General features: G+C 44.1%; 1 protein-coding gene across 2 annotated transcripts in view; it reads left to right on the top strand.

Annotated features, from left to right (window-relative positions):
• VWA3A (von Willebrand factor A domain containing 3A) overlaps window positions 1-22,303 on the top strand; it is a 66,141-nt gene that overhangs the window by 13,822 nt on the left and 30,016 nt on the right. For both annotated transcript variants that reach the window (XM_029577073.1, XM_029577072.1), the window contains exons 6-13: window positions 388-442; window positions 2,916-3,014; window positions 4,652-4,758; window positions 6,136-6,261; window positions 11,646-11,754; window positions 12,732-12,797; window positions 18,194-18,325; window positions 19,532-19,670. In XM_029577073.1, coding sequence (XP_029432933.1) covers window positions 388-442; window positions 2,916-3,014; window positions 4,652-4,758; window positions 6,136-6,261; window positions 11,646-11,754; window positions 12,732-12,797; window positions 18,194-18,325; window positions 19,532-19,670 — 833 coding nt within the window. The remainder of the gene's footprint in view (window positions 1-387; window positions 443-2,915; window positions 3,015-4,651; window positions 4,759-6,135; window positions 6,262-11,645; window positions 11,755-12,731; window positions 12,798-18,193; window positions 18,326-19,531; window positions 19,671-22,303) is intronic.

Here is a 22,303-nt window from a genome sequence, read left to right as displayed (position 1 = left end):
GGATGTTCGTATTGAGCGTCCGTTTCCTAACCCGCTGACAGCCACCTTTCCCGGGTGCCTGAAGCCAAGGAAGCACTAGGGACGCCCAATTTCCCCTAGCACCTCCCGTTTACCACGGCACCTCATTTTAATATAAAACCGGGCGCCCAGGAGAGGTGGATCGGTGCGTGTTAAGAAAGCGGGCGCTTAAATCATTAGCGCCCGTTTAACGCGGGCCAGTATTGCACCGGCCTGAATATGTGTGCAAGTAGCAATGACAATATGTTGGATCTTTGTCGGTCAGCCCTCTATAAATTCTAATTTAACATTCAAGCTGTAAAGAACTCACTTAAGTTTAACTGCTTTATCTACTCAGCTTATCTTCATTTCTGCATTTTATTTTGTTAGCATCATTGAACTTTATCACCAGCGAATTGAGTGGCTTATGAAAGATAGCAGGAAGGTAATGACTGTTTAGTGTAAAGAGTTTTTATTTGAGCAATAATGCTTTTAAAGTAGAAGCTTGTGATGACAGAAATACCTTCAATCAACACAAGTGTATACCAGCATTAAAAGGTGGTGTGTCAGCTCAAGGGGAGAAGCTGAGTCAGTCCTGGCTTTGCCCCAAGGCATGCTGGGACTTGGTGTTCCAATTCTCCCAAGAGAAGCACGATTACTACTCATATGGTAAAGGAACAAAACCAGGACCCTCTCACAGGCCGATACAGTACAGTGCGTTTGGACACGCGTTTTCGACACGCTAGCTTTACCCCTTATTCAGTAAGGGGTAATAGCATGTGGAAAACATGCGTCCAACCCCCCCCGAAACTAATAGCGCCCGCAACATGCAAATGATTGTTGATGGCCCTATTAGTTATTCCCGCGCGATTCAGTAAGTAAAATGTGCAGCCAAACCGCACATTGTACTTTCAGAAATTAGCGCCTACCCAAAGGTAGACGTTAATTTCTCTTGGCACCGGGAAAGTGTACAGAAAAGCAGTAAAAACTGCTTTTCTGTACACCCTCCGACTTAATATCATGGCGATATTAAGTCAGAGGTCCCAAAAGTAAAAAATAATTTAAAATAAAAAAAAATGTAAAATCAGCCCGCAGCTCGCGGGTTGAAAACCGGACGCTCAATTTTGCCGGCGTCCGGTTTCCAAACCCGTGGCTGTCAGCGGGCTCGAGAACCAACGCCGTCAAAATTGAGCATTGGCTGTCAAACCTGCTGACAGCGCCTCCCTGTCAAAAAAGAGGCACTAGGGATGCGCTAGTGTCCCTAGTACCTCTTTTTACTGCGGGCCCTCATTTGAATACTAAATCGCGGGCACTCGCCCACTCTCCCATGACTTTTACTGTATCGGCCTGTCAGTTTGTCTCTGGAGACAAAGCCATATGGTAATCCTGTGGTGGACAACGGGGCATGTTGTAAATTAAATGTATTTCCTTTGCATCACAACTTTTTCACTAAATAATAGGAAAGAAACTGTACTTTTGTAACAGAAATGAAGGTTCTAAAAAATGTTGGTTATACTAGAAGAAGATTAGCTATTTAAATTGAATGAATATATCTTAACAGAGAAAGAGAGACAAACTTTTAAAAAGTAAAACATTTGACAAGCCATAAAGGTGAATTTTCAAAGCCCGAAGCGCACATCAATTAGGGAATGCACGCAGTTCGGGCTGGGGCGTGCTCGCCTCATTTTAAAAGCTGCCGAGATGCGCGCATATCTCCAGCAGCGCACGCATCTCACTCGTATTGAAAAGGGGGCGGGGCATAGGCATTACAGGGCAGGGCCAAGAGATGCGCACACAGATATTTAGGCTCCTGGACGCGCACCCAGGTCAAGTGCCACATAAGTTTACTTCCGCTACGGAAGAGGTGTAAATTTAAAAAAACAACCCCTAACCATCCATGAGGGGTTTTAAGGGTTTGGGGTAACTGGAGGGGGTGCAGGCTATTAAACTAGAGGGGTTTGGAGGATCTAGCTCTTAACTGGGTGAACTGGTGAAACTGGCAATGGCATGGGTGCGCGCCGCTTTTGAAATCCCCTGCCTTACACGGTAGAAGCGGGATTTACTTGCCTATGCACGCGGCTGTTTAAAATTGGGCTCATCTGTGCACGCGAGTTATGAAATGGCTGCATCCTTGGGTGCGCACGTGCGCTAATGTGTGCCTGCGCGCCAGTTTGAAAGTTACCGTCATAGAATAGGACTGGTAAATTATCGGTTACAAGCATCACCTACCGTAAAAATCAGTGATATGCGTTTAATTATTCACTGCCTGGTTCTTAATGTTATAGCAATGGTAGAAAATGTGTTCAACATAAGGGAGGTCATTTTCAAAGGCGTTCCACATGTAAATGTAACTATATCGTAGCAATTTTCAAAAGCCATGTAGCCACATAAAGTGCACTTACACATGAATAACCTATGAACAATTCAATGGCATATTTTGTAGTAATTTTCAAAAGTCCATTTGCATGCATAATGTGCATTTGCATGTGTATAACCCAGTTTTAAGTCTGTAGATCCTTTTGAAAATTACCTCCAGATAATATATGTATTTATAAAAATTAAACACAATGGGCCTGATTTTAAAAAGCATTTATGCATATAAAACTCTGATTTATACTCTGATTAAAGTATAAGTTTATGCTGGGTTCAGAGTTGAGGCAGAGGAACTACATGCATACTTTCTATTTTGGAAAGTATGTGCATAAATGTACATGGAAACATTTTACCCCAGCTTCCTAGCAGGTCTGGGCTCTGTGCTCAGTGCTAATTTTCAAAGTGGACTTGTGCATCAATTTGCTTTGAAAATTCGGGCTAAAGTCTGTTTACTTCCTACATACAGACTGTAGCCCTACGTGCGTTGTTATAAAATGAACCTCTCTATGTACATTATAAAATATTAACCCTGGTCCTATTTTCAGATCTTTGGCCTTATTACAGGGAACAAAGTTGGAGTTCTGATTGACACTTCAGATATAAACCGTGGACCCGGGAGACTTGATTTCCAACAAGAACTTTTGGTAATTTGAGTTAACAAACTTTAGAACCTGAAACCGCATGGAAAAAGAACCCCACGTAGTTTTGCAGGAATGAAGCCATATGGCTATTTTTTTAGAACAAATACTAATTTTTGGATGTTGTACAGTTCATTGCCCAAACAGAAAAGCAAGTTGTTTGCTGTATCTTAAGGATACAAATAAAATCACATTTAAAACAGTTATTCAAATGAGCCGACCCAAACTTTGGCTATTCCTTATCGAGTAAGTCAGTCCAGGTCAGTCAGATGCGTTATGCTCCCCCCCCCCCCCCCCCTTGCCAGCAGGCAGAGAAGACAAAGCTCAGAAGTGGCTTCACTCCCTCTGTAGGGCTCCTGTGTTGCCTTCGGTGTGTCTCCAGCAGATGGTGCACACATCTGGACTAGTGCTGCAGCTGTGCGTAGGCCCCTGCCAGGAAAGCTTAGGGCCCAGGTTCCTAGTGGAGTGTAGGGGGAGTCTTGGGGGGGGCTGCTCTGCTGGGACTGATTTTCCCTCCTCCCTTTGGGAATCGATTCAGTTGTGGTCTGAGTTCCCGCAAACACCACTGTCGTACAGACAGGCTCCGAAATGCAAGGACTGCTCTCTTACTAGCAGTCAGGTGGGGCACCAACACAGATGGATTTGGAAATCAGCGAGGTGAACCTCCAAGACAAGGAAGTCCCTCAGCCAGGAAAAAGGAAGACGAGAGCCCAGGTGTTTGGATATCCTTGCAGAACCAGAGCTGGTAGTATCCAGCCTTCTGCATCTGTTCCCGCCAGAGCCTGGATATTCCCCAGGCGTGCTCCATCGCCCTTTCCCCCAGCCAGAGGAGTCTTCTAGGTCATAAAAGAGAATGGAAACAACCTTGGGTTTACAGCCAGGCTACATAGTAGCCTGGCTGTAAACCCAAGGTTGTAAACTCCTTCGACCTAACTCTCCCAGGCGAATCCAACAACTAGTCTCTTTCCCTTTTCTCTTTCTCCTAACTCTCCCTTACCCTCTCTCCGGCTGGACACAGCATTCCTCTTCCTATTCCTTTTCTTTCCCTATCTCCCATCTCCTGAGCTGATTTATGTACATTACTTATATTGATTTATTTATATTATTTTCTGTATTTACTGTTGAGTTTTCATGAGTTTTAGATTATGTTAATATGAGTCTCAAGAGTTCTAGGTTACGTTTAGTGTTTCTACCGCCTTAGAGCGAAATTGAAGTTTCATTGTAAACCGATATGATTTGTACTTCTACAGGAATGTCTGTATAGAAAAAATAAAAATAAATAAATAGTGAGGATACTTAGTGTCAGGAGTTACACCATTCAGTGGTGTGAAAGAGGACCATGTGGTGGACCCGCATTAGAGTTTGGAGCCTCTTTGAGGTCAGTTTAAGGAGGACTTTAATAGTTCCGTAAGCTTTCACCTCTACATGTTCATTAATCTTATACATGATTAACTTTTACCCACCAACTTTATTGGGCTTCTTTTAATTAACTTCATCTTTAAATTGAAATGTAAAGATATATTTCTTTACTGTCTTGATACAGGGTTAGCATACAGTATTGTAATACCTTTTTTCCTTAATGCATAAGTACTGCATATATAAAAATGTTTTTTATAAAAAAAATATGATTTTATTTTCTGAAGTGTCTAATAGATGAGCAACTGTGTTACAAGAAGCAGCTTTACTTCCTCTCTTTTGGTACCGATTCCTCATGGCTCTGGGAGCATGCGAGAGACGTTAAAGTACGCACGTGAGTGATCTTTGATACAAACTACTGAAATATTCATAGCCACGCATTATGGCGTAGATTTTCAAAAAGAGGCGCAGGTGCGTCCACGTGAGCGTGGTTCCCGGCGTGCGCATATGGACGTGGCGATGTTATAACATGCGCGCGTCGCCGTGCACATGTTATAAAATACCATTCCCGCGCGCACACGCGTGCCTGGTTTTTCATATCAACGCGCGCACGTGCAGGCGGGTTGCGTCTCTCGTGCGCATGGTGGGAGAGTTAAAAAAACAAAAAATAAAATGTGCAGCGACGTGATCCGGCCATTCCCAGTTCCCTCCCAGGCACTTCCCTATCCTCCTACCTACCCTTCCTACCTTTTCCCCTCTCCTCTCTGACCCCTAAACCCACCCTAACTAATCACATTTTTTTTTTTTGTTTTTATACTTCTGCTCAGCAGTGTAGTGCCCGGGACGGCACAAAATGGCTCTGTCCCAGCCCGCTTCTTTTGACGAACCCGGCACTTCCACGCATACCGGGAGATACGTGCGCTTGGCCAGGCTGTTTTTAAAATGCGATCAGCGCGCGCTCGACCCGCCCACGCAGAATTTTGCACGCGTGGGGTTTTTAAAATGTACTTGTATATGAATATCCATTACATAGTGGGATCCTGCCAGGTACTTGTGACCTGGCTTGGCCACTGTTGGAAACAGGATACTGGGCTTGATGGACCTTTGGTCTGACCCGGTATGCCAAGTCTTATATGCTTATGAAGTGTGTGTGTTTGTGTGTGCACATGTAAACCCTGCAACGTTTTCTGTACTGGTGAAATACTGGTGTTTGACCAAGGCACTTGTGGTCTAACAATGCAGCAGTTCGTCTTGGAGCAGCAGCACTTTCGCATGCTGAGGCAGAAAGGTGCGTTCAGTTGAATGCATATTTTCTGTGCACAAAATTTACTGCCGATGCAGCAAGGAGTTTTGCGCACAGAAAATGTGTGTTCTTAAACAGGAATACTGCTTAGCGCCCTCGCATGGAAATCCCATGCAAATGAGGGCATTAAGCTGCACTCCCTGATGCAGAGAGACTGCGTTTGGCCAGTGCACCTTTCTTAGTGCTAGAAAATGCCTGGGCTAGAGCTGCTTTGCTGGCACTTAAAACCCCTAAAAAAAGGGAAATAAAATGTTTTTAAAAAGTTTTAAAATGTCCGTGGATAAGTACTGACTTATCCAGCTATCTGGAAGAGAGTATCAGCTGGGTATTTTTTTAATAGGTTTATTAATAAAAGGAAATTAAAAAAAAACCCCAGTGACTATCTTGTTTCCTATATAATCTTATTTTAGTATATGTTTTATTTTCAATTATAGCACTCTTGTCTTTTTTCTTATGTTCTTGTTTTAGTCTGCAGGAAGCAAGACAGTGGACCCAAGAGATGAAGCCGAATGGGGGATGCAATTTGCTGAAAGCAATCAAGAAGATAATTACAATAAAAGGACTGGATTCTCTGGTTATTGTAGTAGGAAGTTGGTAGGTCAATTGTCTTCTCTGGCAACTGGGACATATTCTTTATAAGGCAGACAGGAATAGCAGGGCAGACTGGATGGGCTGGTTGACTTTATTTTTGCTGTCAACTACTATGTTACATAATTTTAATAGAGTTTGTCACATATTCTCTTGCTTAGATTATATCAGCAGTAGAACAGAGTATCAGACTTTAACTCAGGAAGAGCAAACTTTTTTCTTAAACTCTTTTACTTCCAGGCAGAGATGAAACATGACCTTCAACACATATAACGAACACAGTAATTCACATCTATGTTCAGCCTTTCCATAAACAGACAATTAACACTTTAACACTCAGGGCCTGATTTTAAAAAGCATTTACTTGAGTAAGTGGGCTTTTGAAAATTGCTACAATAAATGCATAGGATTTACTCTCGTAAGGCCACTTTACTTGAATAAATGGTTTTTGAAAATTGCTATAATAGTATATTACATTTATGCGTGTAAATCCTTTGAAAATTATCTCCTATGGTAAAATAAGGGTAAGCTAAGGATCAGAGTAAGATAAAATGAAATAAAATAAAATAACATAAGCTGAAATCATGTAATATAATATGAGATGTTATAATCTGTCAGCAGATCTGCAGCCTTAGAAGAGACAACAGATTTCAGGTTAAAAGTGAAATCTGAAAGTGGATAAAACCAGAGAGGACAAATCATTAATGACACAAAAATTCAAAATTTCTACTAAATATAAAACATGAAAATGTTAGTAGATCACTAGAAGATCCATGGCATATCCTGCATCCCACTCAAGCAATAATTCCAAAACCTGCCCTATATTCTATTATTGTTTACATGTTTCTCTTACTTGAAAAAGTCAAATTTTCTGTTCGAGCCACATCAAATAATTGCATTCTCCATAACTCAATCATGGGGAGAGTCTTCCAGTTATCAGATATAGTAAACATTACTGCCAAAAGCATTTGAGAAATTAACCTCTTGGTGTTTTGGTAGCAACAATAGTGCCCCAGTAGCCCAGAAGTCCCAGCCCTGGAGATATAGCCGCCTCATATCCCACTGTATCTGAAAAGGTGCGAAACCCTCTTTCCTGGAAACTCAGCACAAAAGAACAGGTTGAGAATTACCAGGAGTACCTAGAAGAGCATGAAATTCTTGATTGTCATCAATATGTCTTTATGCAAGGTCATGACACTGAAGTTCTGCACTTGTCAACTCTTGATACCATTTGCTGAGGCTTCGATGTTGGCAAAAGCTTTGTTTTGACTTTCCTGGATATATCTGAATGGGCTAACAATATGTTAGCCCATTCAGTCCTGCTGACCCGGTTGGCTGATATTCCAAGACACTGTACTTAAATGGTTCCATTCGTATCTCACAAATAGATCACAGCAGGTTAGAATAGATCATATAATCTCAGCATTGATCCCTCTAACAATTGGTGTTCCACAGGGATCAGCATTTTCAGCCATCCTTTTCAATATTTACTCATGACTCATCTGTAGGCTATTATTAGGCCTTGGCATTGAATATTATTTTTATGCAGATGATATAGAGTTTTTCATCCCTGTGATCCTCTGTTTCACATGTATCTGAAATAGCTATTTATATTCTTGCTATAAAACAATTCATGACGGTGAATAGATCAATGCTCAACAAGAGAAAATGAAATTGATCATTCTAACCAGATCAATATGAGACGACCTTCCCTCCTCATTACAAATATTTCCTCTTGATCCAGTCAAACCAGTCCAGATGAGTGGGTTTTGTGCATCGACCAGCAGATGGACACAGAAATCAACAGGTTCATTGATGTCACCTTTTATAAACATCCATGCTGACCTCAGCCTGACAGTATCTCAGCAGGTTCTTTTGTTACTCTCAAACAGAAGCCCAACAGGCAGGAGTGGATCTTGAATCTCTAGAATGGATGACCGTGATGATAGACGACACTGTAGGGTTGGAAGGCATATTGACTAGGTCAAGTCGCTCAGGGTCTTTGGTCAGAGGAGGAGACAAGTTTGTCCATCAGTTGGTTGGAGAATAGGGCAATACGTTTAGATCTGGTACAATTTGTATCCCTTTCGAAGGGTTGAGCGGTCAGAATGTTTGACGATGCCATGGCAGTGGCATGTGAATCATCGAGGGGGTACCAAAGTCCACAGATTTTAGAGAAGATGGATTTGCTACTTTAGTGGGCCAAAAGAATCTAAAGATGATTTCTTAGTCTCATAGAGCAAGAGCAGACAATATTCAGGTGAACTTTCTCAGTCGCAATGTTTTCAATCCCAGAGATTGGTTCTTCGGAGGCATTCAAATTAATTCTCGACAGGTAGGGAATGCCATTGATGGATCTGATTGTGACAGACAAGAATACAAAAGTATGGAAGATCTTCAGTCAGAAGAAGTTGAGTCTACTGGTCTAGATTTCTTTCTTTCTTTCCTTTTGTGATTTTTAGCCCACTCTATCCATAGTTCTAGGCAGATAAGAAAAATACAATACATGCTCTGATCCAGGAATGGCCAACCCAGGCGATACTGTATGTGTTCCCTCCATGGCCCTTGATAGGCAGAGCAGAGAATTTAAAGACATCTAGGTTTGGTAATTCTAGTGGATCCAGACTGACCAAGACATCCTTGATATCCAGATCTGATCAGATTGCTGGATGGGAGTCCCTTTCAACTTCTTCAGCACAGGGACCTGATCTCTCAGGGACCTATTCTTTACAAAGATTCAAGTCAGTTTTGTCCTGCGGCCTGGCCCTTGAGAGGGCTCATCTGATCAAGTACGGTTATTCTCAGGATGTGCTTGATAGCTTGTTGAAGGCTAGGAAATCCTCTGCTTCCTAATTGTATGTGAGGATTTGGAGGATTTTCAAAGTGTGATTTTCGGACAGGCAGATATCTTCTAGGTATTCCATGAAAGCTATTCTGGAATTCTTGCAAGAAAGTCTGTCCAAGAATCTAGCTCATATTTCTTTAAAGTTGCAAGTGTCCTCTATTTCTTGTTTTAGAGGACCTGTGGCAGGTAGTTCGTCTTCTCATTTGGATGTTTTGCGATTCTTAAAGGGAGCCAAGCACATTAGGCCTCCACTGTGATTGCCCGTTCTAACATGGGATCTGAGCCTGGTGTCTTTTACATCAGGTTTGCAGTTTGATCCTATCAGGAGGATTTTGCTGAAATCTGTTACACTGAAGGCAGTATTGCTAGTGGCAATTTATTTAGCCTGGAGGATATCGGAATTGCAGGCGTTATCCTGCAGGGAACCTCTTTGGTTTATATGAGAGAGATGGTGTAGTTTCGTACAGCTCCTTCCTTTCTTCTGAAGGTGGTGTCAGCCTTTCATTTCTGTTTTCCTTCATTTAATAGGCAGACAGACTCTGTAGAATATACTCTTCAGCATAGTTTGGACGTAAGGAGAGTTCTTTTGAGATATTTGAAAGTCATGAATGAGTTCAGAAAATCAGACCATCTCTTCGTGCTATTTGGTGGTGCTAAGAAGGGGGATCAGCCACTAAGGCGACCTTAGCATGTGGCAGCTTATATTGAAAAAGATACGGCTTTGTCCAAGCAGATCACAGCACATTCCACCAATCCTCAGGCGACTTTTAAGGACAGAAATGCATCTGGTCTCTCCACAAGAGATTTGCAGAGCAGTGGCTTGGTCTTCATTCCATTACTTTTCAAAGCAATATTGCTTGGACATGAGGGCCAGAGAAGAAGCTTAGGAGGGTGTACAAGTGGGTTTGGCAGGGTCCTGCCTAGTTCAGGAGTAGCTTGGTACATCCTCCTTATCTGGACTGGTCTGACTGACTGAAGAGGAATCAGAAATTTATTTTTACCTGCAAGGCCAGGCCCTGCTTACCTGATAATTTCCTTTCCTTGAGTTCAGTCAGACCAGTACAGGACTCTCCTTTTCACTGCCAAACCATCAAAGAATTTAAAATAAATTGCAAGAGGAAGAGTCATGAAGAGCAATTTTTGGAACACAGGTAAGTCTGTAAATAGCTCTTTGTTTTTGAGTTGCTACAACTTGGAAGCCCTGAAATTTAAAAAAAGTAATGGCATGAGTAACACAGAGTTTTCTAGAGTTGGCTTGTTACAGGCTGAGGTCATCATGGATGCTTATAAGGGGTGAGGTTAGTGAACCTGTTGATCTCTTTCTCCATCTGCTGCTTGTTGCACATAACCCACTTACCTGGACTGGTCTGATTGGACTCCCAAGAAAATAAATTGAGAGGTAAGAATAAATTCCTTTATTGGACTATCCCAGTTTCCAAGCAGGTCGCAACTTAGGCGTAGTGTTCAATACATCTCTTACTTTTCAGTCATAAGTGAAAGCTATGGTAAAAAATTATTTTAATGCTTTGCTTACTACGTCAGTTGAAACCATCCCCTAGAGCTCGATGATTTCTATTCTGTTTTGCAGGCGATGATCCTCCCTGGCCTAGACTATTGTTGTTTATTTACACTTATATACCACAATTTTCAGTTTTCATTGTTCAGTGCGGGTTTACAATAAAACATAATAAAAGTCACATACAACACCATCTATGCCATCTATAATGGGCTACCAGCTTCTAAATACTTTAGCAGGACTGCAGACTGCGCAGAGTTACTGTGGTGCCAAGCATAATGAGTGCATTACTGGGGCCAAGAGTAATGAGCACACATCACCTGCTTTGTTCTTGTTCCATTGGTCATCTGTTCCTCGGCGCATCAAATTTAAAATTCTCACCATTGTCCATAAAGTATTGCGCAATAATGATCCTTTCAGCATAACGTCAACTTTAAAGTTTTATATTCCCTCTCGCGCACGGAAGTGAACTGGGCAGAACCTGTTAAAAACCTTTAGTTAGTGCATCTTGCCGAGACCCATCTTTGTGGAGCACCTTACCACTAAATTTAAGAGCTGGGGTAGCTGTAAAATCCGTTAGACAATATCTTAAGGCTTTCTTATTTTCGCAAAAGCTTTTGGGGATCCAGCAGCAACACCCTAGTTATTCTATTTTTCTAATTATTTCCATCTAAGGCAGGCCTCAACTGCATACAGCATTTTCATTTTCTCTATTTTTACCTTACCATTTTTTATGTGTGTAGGCCACTCACATGGTTGTCACAGTATCGTTGTTTGTGTTCTACTGTTTGTTTTGGATGTTATTTTGTAACTTGCCCAGAATGGTGGCCGGGCAAGGAATACATATTTTTAAATAAATAAATAAGAAGGGCAAAGTTTAAAAAAACTACTAAAATATGGAATAGATTCCTAATCTGATGACAATTGCACCGCCTTTACCAGTCTCATGAACTGGCTCCAGTGATTTAGTGCATCTATAAAACTTTCTCTCTCAGTGTAGATAATGGTAAGATTTTTTTTCCTTCCCAGTCCAGATCAAACATCAGAAGTTTTGTCCGACTACATTCAACAGTGTATGCTGGGGAGAAATCTACTAATTCACGTTGTAGCATATGAATGCAGCCACCCTGGAAGTCGGGTGAGTGAGCGATGAACATTGATATTTTTCTTACATGTAGATGGTGGGGCAGGGCAGTTTTCAGTGGTGCTGGGGAGTAGTTATTTCTGATTTCTGCATCTTCAGTTGTAATTCACCCCATGACAACCCCGAGTGCGGTAACTACTTTGTTGATTTTCACTGTATTACAATTACAGTATGGAATTTTTTTTTCTCTTCTCCTGCCATTTTTATGCTTTACTACCACTGAAATGCAGCTGAAGTGAAAAAGTTTAGTAAATTGAACTTTCTGACAGTTTTTTTTTCACAATTATGGTTATAAAAAGAAAGGATACACAAACTGAAACAACAGAGAATCAGTTGCAGCTTTTAGGGAACGGATGTAATAGAGTTTGCCCTTTTGTTGCTCATTGCAACTGCACCTGATATACTAAATAATATAATTAAATTACATTTAGTACTGAAAATTGCCTAATTATTATTTGTAAATCAAGCTTTTGCAGGGACTGGCTGTTCTAGTTTCATCTATCTCTGTGGTTCAATAGCAAGGGATTGGCCGATTCTGCTGTATTTATAAGGCTTTAAATGAGAAACAGACATCAACCATTGTAATTTTCAACCTCAGGACTCTTAAGACCTTCACATTTACATAAAAATTAAAAAAAAAAACCAGTAAAAAGTTAAAAAGTGCAAAGCATTACCTTGTGACTCAAAATGCCATTATAAGAATATTCTTCTTTGCAAAAATAGCTTTTTCATTAAACCAGCCTAACAGTGCCCTTTTAAATATGCAGTACAATGCTGTTAGTTTATTCACCAAAACGTAATTTTAGAAAATAAGAGATATCCTTATAAACAATTGTGTTCATCTCTTGTTTGATAGATCTGAGGACTTGCCGGTCCCTTTCGGTTACCAGTTTATTAATGAAATGGCTTGAAAATCATATCCAATTCAAAAAATCTAAACAGATATCTAGCTTCTGTGCTTCTTCCTATAGGCCACGTTAAAGAACCTTGCAGAAACTGTTGGAGGACGTTACCACAGTTACTCGTCAAGCAGTGAGGTAAGTGAACATGGGCATAGATTTTGGCAGTTTAATTTTAAGTTCTTTTGTGCTCTCAGGCTCTTGCCTTTGTACTCTTCGAGTGCACATATTGTCATCCTAGGACACTTGTGATTGTTAGGATGATACCATTATCAAACAGTCCCTCTTTTATGGCTCTCTTGTTAAATTACAAATCAATTATTTTGGCTCGTATTTGCAATGACATTCTCTCCTACTTTTTTTTTTTTTTTAGCACAGTCTATTAGAAAAGCAAATTCCTTGAACGTACCCAGATCAGTCCAGACTCCTGGGTTTTGCCTCCCCGCCAGCAGATGGCGACAGAGAAAGTTTCACTGACACTGTACATAACCCAGAGTGCCACCTGCAGTCCCTCAGTATTTCTCTGTCTCCAGCAGATGGTAGATGGTGCAAAACCTGCAGTTCTGCAGTCATGATACTGTTTTGGATTTATGAGCCTTCCTCCCAGGGGGTTTTTGGATATGTGGTGTCACGGGTGCGGGGAGGAACAGTGTGTGCATGCAGGAAAAGCATTCAGAGTTCTGCATCAAGCATGGCCGCACCAGTAGAACAAGCCTCACAGATGATGGGATCTAGCACTGAAGCTTTCTCTGTCAGTGCAGAAATGGCGGCCATTTTCTATTCCCTAACAGCATCGGCTGGACAGGCAGGGGAATCTCCTCCTCAACTATTGCCGGCAGTTCCCTGTCCCGCAAAGGTGCAGAGAGGCGCTTGCAGTGAGGAGGAATAGAGGTCTTCTGCCAGTTTTAACTTGCTTATGTGCAAAGCGTGTTTAGTGAGATGCTGGCTCTTGACCCCAGTCTCCATAGATTCTCAGCCAGTCAAGAGGCCTGAGCTGTTGAGAAGCTCTTCAGCCCGATGATTTTTGGTGCCGAATGTTAGACGGATCCAGGCCTAAACGTACTGAAGGTGCAGGCAGGCTTTACTTAGCCATGTGATAGGCCACTGCAGTGGTTCTTTTCTCACGTGCGTGCATGCATTCTCTCCTCGTGGCAGTTGCATGTTCTGGGACCTGTGCCCGTAAGCCCACAGCCTAGATTTGAGAGTGTATGTCTGCGATCTAGACTTGAGTGCATATTTGCGCAGGTACTTTTCCAATATTGGTTCTGTGTAAACCGAAGTGGTATGTACTAGTACATGAACTCCGGTATATAAAAGCCTTTAAATAAATAAATACTTGAGTGTGTATTTATGCAGTTACTTGTGCGTGGAAGACTGCAACCTATACTGGAGCATGTATTTGCGCGGGTACTTGTGCGCATAAGACTGCAACCTAAACTTGAGCGCGTAATTGTGCAGCTACTTGTGTGCGTATGACCATGGCCTATACAAGTGCGTATTTGTGCATGTTCTTGTGCGCATATGACCGCGACCTAGTCTTGAACATGTATTTGCATGCATCCTGAAGGGGTGTGAATGTATGCCAGGTGACGTCGGTGTGCACACAGGAGGCCACGAGGAGCCGAAGTTCAGGAGAGCTAGGCGCCAGGGATGAACAGGTCTAAGCGCCTCACTATCTGTGAGGCTTGCCGTCTGATAGTAATTCAGTCCTCATTCTCTCTCCTCTTGTGTCAGTGCTGTTTAGATGCTCAAAGTGATTTGATTACTAAAGCTTTTGCCCATGTTGGGACATCCCCTTGGCCTATGGTGTCTCTGGAGAGGGAATGGAGTGGGAGGCAAGGCAATGGTCAGTTCTCCCTTGTTTCCGAGGGCAGAAGCTTCCCCGAGAGAGGTTGGAGAGAGTAAGGTTGGGCCTATGGAATCTGGGATAGATCCATCCTCCTCCTCCTGGGTGAAATCTTTCCAGGGCCTGCAGACCTTTCTGCAGGGGTGCCCAGCAAAGGCGAAGCAACCTACTATGTAAGGATCACATGCTTGGGCCTCCTATTTGTCAGACACAGTGGGCAAATGCCATAGGGAGGCTGTCCCTGGTAATGTTCAAGGGAGAAAGCCAATTCCCCACCGGAGGATTCCGGTGGGGAATTGGCTTTCTCACTTCTAGAAGAGGGAGAAATTGCATATGATTGAGAGCCAATTTGGACTCTGCTCAGATTTTTCCTTTTTTCTCAGAGATGTCTTGCTGAGTTCCTCAGAGGACTCTTATCAGGGATTGCCATCTGGGGATGGTTTTCCCGATGCTGATCCTTCTCGATGCCCACAGGATCTGGAAGAGAACACAACAAAAGTCCCAACAATGGAAGGCGATGACCCCAAGGTGGTTCGCCTGTTTCAAAGGGAGGTGGGGTGGTTTTAGCGGCAGCCCTCAGAAAGGATGGCATGCTGGTCCACCCGTATCTGGACAATTGGCTCATCTGGGCAAAGTCGGAATATCTTTGCAGATGAGCGTAGACATGGTGGTACAACACCTGAGTTCATTGGGATGGATAGTGAATACGTTCAAAAGTCACCTTTGCAGGTTCTGGAGTTCTTGGGCGCACGCTTCGGTACCCGAGTGGGAAAGGTTTTTCTTATGGAAGAGTGAATTGTCAGCCTGTGGACTGAAGTTCGGAACCTGTTGGAGGCCTGAGTGCTCAGGGTCTGGGATTACTTGCAGGTCCTCAGTTCCATGGCCTCGACCTTGGAGTTGGTCCCTTGGACGTTTTCCCATATGAGGCCTCTATAGAAAGTGTTGCTATTCCAGTGGGATCTGATTTCGGAGCAGTTTCATCTTCCACTACTGCTTACAGACTCTGCCAGATCCAGTCTTTCATAGTGGATTGGCTGGAACCATTTGTGCCGAGGGTGGGCCTCGAGGTGCCACAGTGGATGGTAGTGACTACTGGCATCAGTCTCTCCGGTTGGGGAGTGTATGTCAGTCCCAGTCAGTGCAAGGCCAATGGTTGGCGGCGGAAGCGGCCTGATCCATCAATCGCCTAGAAACGACAGTGGTACGGTTGGTCCTGCAGGAGTTTCTTCCTCTTTTGCGCAACTGTGCAGTCAGAGTCCTGTCTGACAATGTGACAACGGTGGCCTACATCAACCGCCAGGAAGGTACCAAGAGCCAAGCGGTCGCTCTGGAAGCGGAGATGCTGTTGTCCTGCGTGGTGCAATATCTGGCCTCAATAACTGCCTCGCACATAGCAGGATCTGACAATGTGCAAGCGGATTTTCTCAGCCAGCAACGTTTGAACCTGGGAGAATGCAAGCTCTCGGAGGAGGCAATGACCCTAATTTCTCGCAGATGGGGCATTCCTCATATGGATCTTATGGCAACTCAGAGGAATGCCAAGGCACTGCACTTCTTCAGCTGGAGAAGAGAGCATGGAGCAGAAGGGGTTGATGCCCCGGTTCTTCCTTGGCTGCATGACATTCTGATCTATGTGTTTCCACCATGGCCTCTGGTAGGCAAGGTTGTGAGGAGAATAGAGATCCATCCAGGAAAGGTGAATCTCGTGGCTCTGGAGTGGCCATGAAGGCCTTGGTTTGCAGATTTGGTCAATCTACTAGTGGACGGCCCCTTGAGACTGGGCTATCTGCCAAAGCTTCTACAACAGGGCCTTATATTTTCAGATCAAGAGGATCACTTTTGCCTAGTGGCTTGGATTTTGAAAGGAAGCAATTAAGAAGGAAAGGATATCCTGAGGATGTTATTTCTACTCTGTTGCATGCTCATAAGACTTCTACTTTCTTGTCATTTGTCAGGGTTTGAAGAGTTTTTGAGGCTTGGTGTTCGGAGCAGGGGGTTGATCCTCAGAGAGCATTGGTGGCGCAGATTCTGGCCTTTTTGCCGAGAGGCCTGTCAAAAGGTTTGTCCTTTAGTTCCCTGAGAGTGCAGGTATCAGCCTCGAGCTACTTGTGAGGCCAGGTTCATGGAACAGCCCTAGCTGCGCATCTGGATGTGGTGCATTTCCTCCGAGGGGCAAAGCATCTGCACCCTCCTGTTCATCAGGTGTGCCCCTCTTGGAGCCTTAATTTGATCCTCAAGGGCATGTGTGAGGCGCCATTTGAGACTCTAAAGAGGGCCACCATAAAAGATCTGACTTTGAAGGTGGTTTCTTGATGGCGATTTGTTCAGCCAGAATAGTATCTGAGCTTCAAGCCCTGTCATGCAGAGAACGCTTATTTTGGATTCTGGGGTCTCTCCGAGGACTATTCTGTCTTTTCTGCCAAAGGTAGTTTCAGCGTTCCAATTAATTCATTCAGTGGAGCTTCTGCCCTTTACAAATTTGGAGGTTGCTGCACCTCATGCAAAAGAATTAAGACAGTTGGATGTCAGAAGGGCCTTGTTGCAGTATTTGGAGGTCACTAACAGTTTTAGCTTGTCGAATCACCTTTTTGTGCTATGGAGTGATGTTAAAAACGGTCAGAAAGCGTCGAAGACCACGATTGCGCAGTGGTTGAAGGATATTGGGTCCGCATATATCTGTCGTGGTCGTCCTGTACCAGAGGGGTTAAGAGCGTATTTTACCCAGAGTGCCAACTGATGTCTCCGCAAATGATTTGCAGGGCAGCTACTTGAAAGTCTTCACGTACTTTTGCCAGACACTATCGATTGGATGTCTGGGCTCCGGACGTTGACAGCTTTGGTAGAAGTGATCTTTGAGCAGGACTCTCACAGACCAACCCAGGTTAGGGAAGCTTTGGTACATCCCAGGAGTCTGGACTGATCCTGGTACGTACAGGGAAAGGAAAATTGGTTCTTACCTGCTAATTTTCGTTCCTGTATTACCACAGATCAATCCAGAATCCTGCCCAGTGGTGGAGAGAAGTTTTAGAGAGTCCGCTCGATCTGTTTTTTGTTCTTGAATAACTCTGAAGAATGGCACAGGTTTCTCGTTAATCTTTTCAATAGAGTTTTTGAATTGCATTATAAATGTTACTCTTTCCTCTGCTCGATCCGGGGAATTTGATAGTGTTGCGTATTGGAAACCTTTTTGACTGTTTATGCATTTTTCAGAACGGCCCGACCTGTGGGCTGGGGTGGGGGTCAGGGCGGGGTGAGAGCCAGCCAGGACAGCGCCATTAGGCGCTATCCCGGTGAAGCACGCGCTGGCAGTCAGCTGACACGCGGAACTTGCTTCTGCTCAGGAGAGCAGGTAAGTTCGAAATAAAAAAAAATAGGGTAGGTAGTCGGGTTTAGGGGTCGGAGAGGAGAGGGGGAAAAGGGAGAAAGGTTAGGTAGGGGGTTAGGGAACTGGGGATGGCCCGATCGCATCGCCACGCACTATTAAAGAAAATTACCCCCCTTGCTCGTGCGAGTGGGCACCTGCCTGCCCCGATTTTATAACATGCGTGCGGCAACACATGCATGTTATAAAATCGGCACGTCCCTTTAAAAATGTACCCTACAGTGTATAGCTTAGGAAATTCCTGCAGAAATGTTTATTTCTGTAGAATGTACCTTTTCTGATTAGACGTTATTTTTGCTTTTATAGGAACAGCTATATACTGGCAGTGATGTACAACTGCTACTTTATGAATGCCAAAAAGCCAGGGATGTTCTCAGCAAGATCAAAGAAATGGAGCAGGGAACCCTTGATGATGCACTCAGCAATATAATGCAGGAAGTAATGTCGTCGTTTAACTAAATGACTCTTATTTGCTAGCATCACTTTAACTATGTTTGAAAACTTGAACTTCAAAAGCCACCTCTAGTGTGCTGTGTGGTGATTTGCACAGAGCCATGATCCTGGAAATGTTTATTGTACAGTTTTGCACAAAAGAAAAAAAAATGTTGATGCTTTTATTTCTGCCAGTAAGCAATCATATTTGTGGTGTTCTGGATCGTCCAGATAAATACTTTTTGCATACTCTTTATGGGGGCAATTTCCCATGGTCTGTTTCTATGCAAAGGGCACAGATAATTTTAATGTGCAACCCATGTGACTAATTTGCAACGAGAAAGGAACCAGGTAGTTTCTCTTTGAAACTAAGGTAAAATAATGCACTCTGTTACTGTAACTTTTAAACAGGCCTGCGGGCGCACGTGTGCGCATGTTCATCAGCCTGCATCTATTTTATCGCATGTAAATGCGTGTATGTAATAAAATAGACTGACCGCGCACACGTGCGCACAGTTGTAAGTGGGCTTGCACCTAAGTGCGCAAATGCCACTTCCAGCACATAAGTAGGGGTATTTTAGTTTACCTGCGCGCCGGTGCCGTTTCCAGTTTTCCCAGTTTATTCCCAGTTCATCCAAGTAAGGGATAGGACTTCCAAACCCCCGTAGTTTAATAGCCTCCTGTTTCCCCTCTTAACCCCTACCTTTAAAACCCCGCCGATCTGTTTTCCTTTTTTACTTACACGGCCTCCATGGCAGATGTAAAGTTTGCACGGCAGGGGACCCTGGCACGCGCCCGTGCGCTGTGTAAGTATTTATGCACCAATTCAAAGATAAAAATCCAGCGATGCCCACGCCCTGTCCCCTTTTCCTGAACTTTTCATTTGTGCGCCTGCGCTCGGCGCGTGCTGGCCCAGCATTTTCACGCGGCTCCCAGTTTTGGTGCCTGCCCAGCTTTTACAATTCCCGTTTAAAAGTGGTCAGTGCGCTTTGCTGCTTTGCATTTGATACCTTTCTATGGGGCTGACTTAATACGTTTCTGACCAGCTTTAGAGAACTATGCTTCCTTCCTCAGAACTGATGAAAGATAGTAAAAAAAAAAAAAAGGTGTAAGTTAACAACTTCTTTGTTGACCCTTCTTCTTTCTGTGTAATAATTGGATTAACACAGCAGCCGCTCTGTTTTATTCTTGTGCCTCTCGAAACTGTTTCAGATTTCCACAGAGGTGGCAAAGTTGCCACCAGTGCGATTCCTGCCCCAGCCTCCGAACCACGAAGGTCCCCTTAGCATAGCGATACCAGGTTTTCTCCCCAAAACCTCGGCAGAGTGGCTACAGAAAAATGGACTGAAAGGTATGTCTGACGGTTAGGGCCAGAGGAAATGAACGCGGCAGCCAGCAGGACAACAGTCCTTGCTGTGATGAGGGAAGTGCCATAATAAAAAGGAAGGACAAACCTAGCTGTTCTTCCCTTTATTGTGCCACTGGGGAAGGAAAGGTCTCGGGGCGTAAACTCAAGGCTTTATCTCTGCACTGACTGTGATCTTCAAGCAAACACCTCTGTCTGCGTGCACATCTGGAACACAGTTAAAAACAAAGAGGTCAATTTTCTAAAGCACATATAGGGGTAGATTTTAAAAGAAGCGCGATCAGCCTACTTTTGCTTGCGCATCAGACTCAAGCAAAAGTACGCTGGATTTTAGTAGATACGCGCGGAGCCGCGCGTATCCACTAAAATCCTGGATCGGCGCGCGCAAGGCTATCTATTTTGTATAGCCTGCACGCGCCGAGCCGCGCTACCTCCCCCCGTTCCCTCCAAGGCCGCTCCGAAATCGGAGCGGCCTCGGAGGGAACTTTCCTTTGCCCTCCCCTCACCTTACCCTCCCTTCCCCTACCTAACCCACCCACCCGGCCCTGTCTACACCCCCACCTTACCTTTGTCGGGGGATTTACGCCTCCCGGAGGGAGACGTAAATCCCCGCGCGCCAGCGGGCCTGCTGCGCGCCGGGCCGCGACCTGGGGGCGGGTACGGAGGGCGCGGCCACGCCCCCGGACCGCCCCGGGCCGTAGCCACGCCCCCGTACCCGCCCCCAAAACGCTGCCGACACGCCCCCGAAACGCCGCGACGACCGGGCCCGCCCCCCGACACGCCCCCCTCCGAAAACCCCGGGACGTACGCGAGTCCCGGGGTCTGCGCGCGCCGGTAGGCCTATGTAAAATAGGCTTACCGGCGCGCAGGGCCCTGCTCGCGTAAATCCGGGCGGATTTACGCGAGCAGGGCTCTTAAAATCCGCCCCATAATGGATAACTTATCTGGCTAAAGTTAGCTGGATAAATTATCAGGAATATTCAATGAGACAAACCTCCCGCTGAATATCCCCGAATAAAGTTATCCAGCTGCCTTCAGCGGGGACACTTTAAACCTAACTGTGGCTATCTTTGAATATCGCCGGTTAAGTTATAAATTTAACCGGCCAGAGGTAGCCGGATAACTTTAGAATTTACCGGCTGTGTTCTAAAGAATATAGCCAGCCAAGCGCCGAGAAAACTGAAAAAACCCCCCACCAAACAAAAAAGCCCCAAACCTGAGCCAGCAGCCTACGCCGCGCTTCCCTGCTGAAAATTCGTGCTGGTGCGCCTCTGCCCGCACCCTCCCAACTCCCTCCTCCCCACAAGCCCCCTGAAATGAAGAAATCACGCGGCAGCCCCCCCTCCTCCCTCAGCGATTCAAATCATAACACACGTAAGGGAATCCCTCATCCCTTTCTCCCCCCCACCCTCCCCAAGCCAACCCCCAACTCTTGCCTCTGCTGACAGCACCCCCGGGGTGACGGTACAGCTCCCAGCAGCATCCGTCGTTGTGTCAGCACAAGCTACTGGCATCGCGCTATCAAGAGTTACCGTCGAGGCAATGACGGGTGCTATTGGGAGCTGTACGTCGAGGACATTTGAGAGGGCCACCAGCAGAGGTAGGTTTGGGGTTGGTTTTGGGGGAGGGGACGCACAGATATGTTACGATTCCAGTCGCTGATGGCGGGACGAAGGGACGGTCCGCCTTCTTCAGCCTTTCTGGTCACCACTTGATTACTTCATTTTGGAGAATTTAGGTGGGTGGGGGGCACTGGCTCGCTGGCATGAATTTTAGTACCACTCTGTGGGGAGGGAAGGCCCTGGCGAACAGCCCGGGTCTGAGGATTTTTTTCCAATTTTATTTCAATATTCTTTTGAAAATAGCCGGTTAAGCCTAAAGTTATCTGGAAAACATTCCCGGATATAAATTTAGACCTGCTCCAGGGGATGATTAGAGTTAGTTGAAAAACTTTTTTATGCCTAGCATTGGATTTAACCAGAATAGTTTCCCGGCTAACTCATCCCTATCCTGGGACACCTCCGAAATGCCCATTATTTATTCAGCTAATTTTTAGCTGAATAATGATTTATCCAGTTAAAATTTAACCAGATAAGCACTGTTAATATTAAGTATTTAGTCAGATTACTTACAAATTTTCCAGCTAAATGCCTTTAAATATTGACCTCAAGATGTTTGACTCAACTGAATTTTCTTGAGCAACAGAAATAAATACAAAACAAATAAAAACAAAAAAAATATATATAACAATACATTGCTTGACTAGCTTTTGAGAACTAATATTCTCTTCTTCAGGTCAGTATTCAAACGAGCAAAGATATCACTTATACATTTTTTTTTGTTTGTTTTTATTTGTTAACCTTTATTTCTGTGCATTCAAACGGTCTAACACGGTGGACAAGCTACTTTCTTGATCAATAAATGAAATGTTGTTTATTTATAAATGTCCTAGTAATGTAAACATTATATTGTGCTAAGAACTCTGCTGCTTTTTAATGTGATGCACACTATGAACAACTGAATGTAACAATATTGTTAATATTTAACTTTCAGTGCAAGTCCTTGTATGTACTGACAGCGACTATAGCATGTTTTTTGTTTTTGTTTTTTTTTTACAG

The sequence above is a fragment of the Rhinatrema bivittatum genome, chromosome 14 (genome assembly GCF_901001135.1).
Source record: "Rhinatrema bivittatum chromosome 14, aRhiBiv1.1, whole genome shotgun sequence".
Lineage (NCBI taxonomy): Eukaryota > Metazoa > Chordata > Amphibia > Gymnophiona > Rhinatrematidae > Rhinatrema > Rhinatrema bivittatum.
Note: the sequence above shows the minus strand (reverse complement) of the source record. Positions and strands in the feature narration are given on the sequence as shown.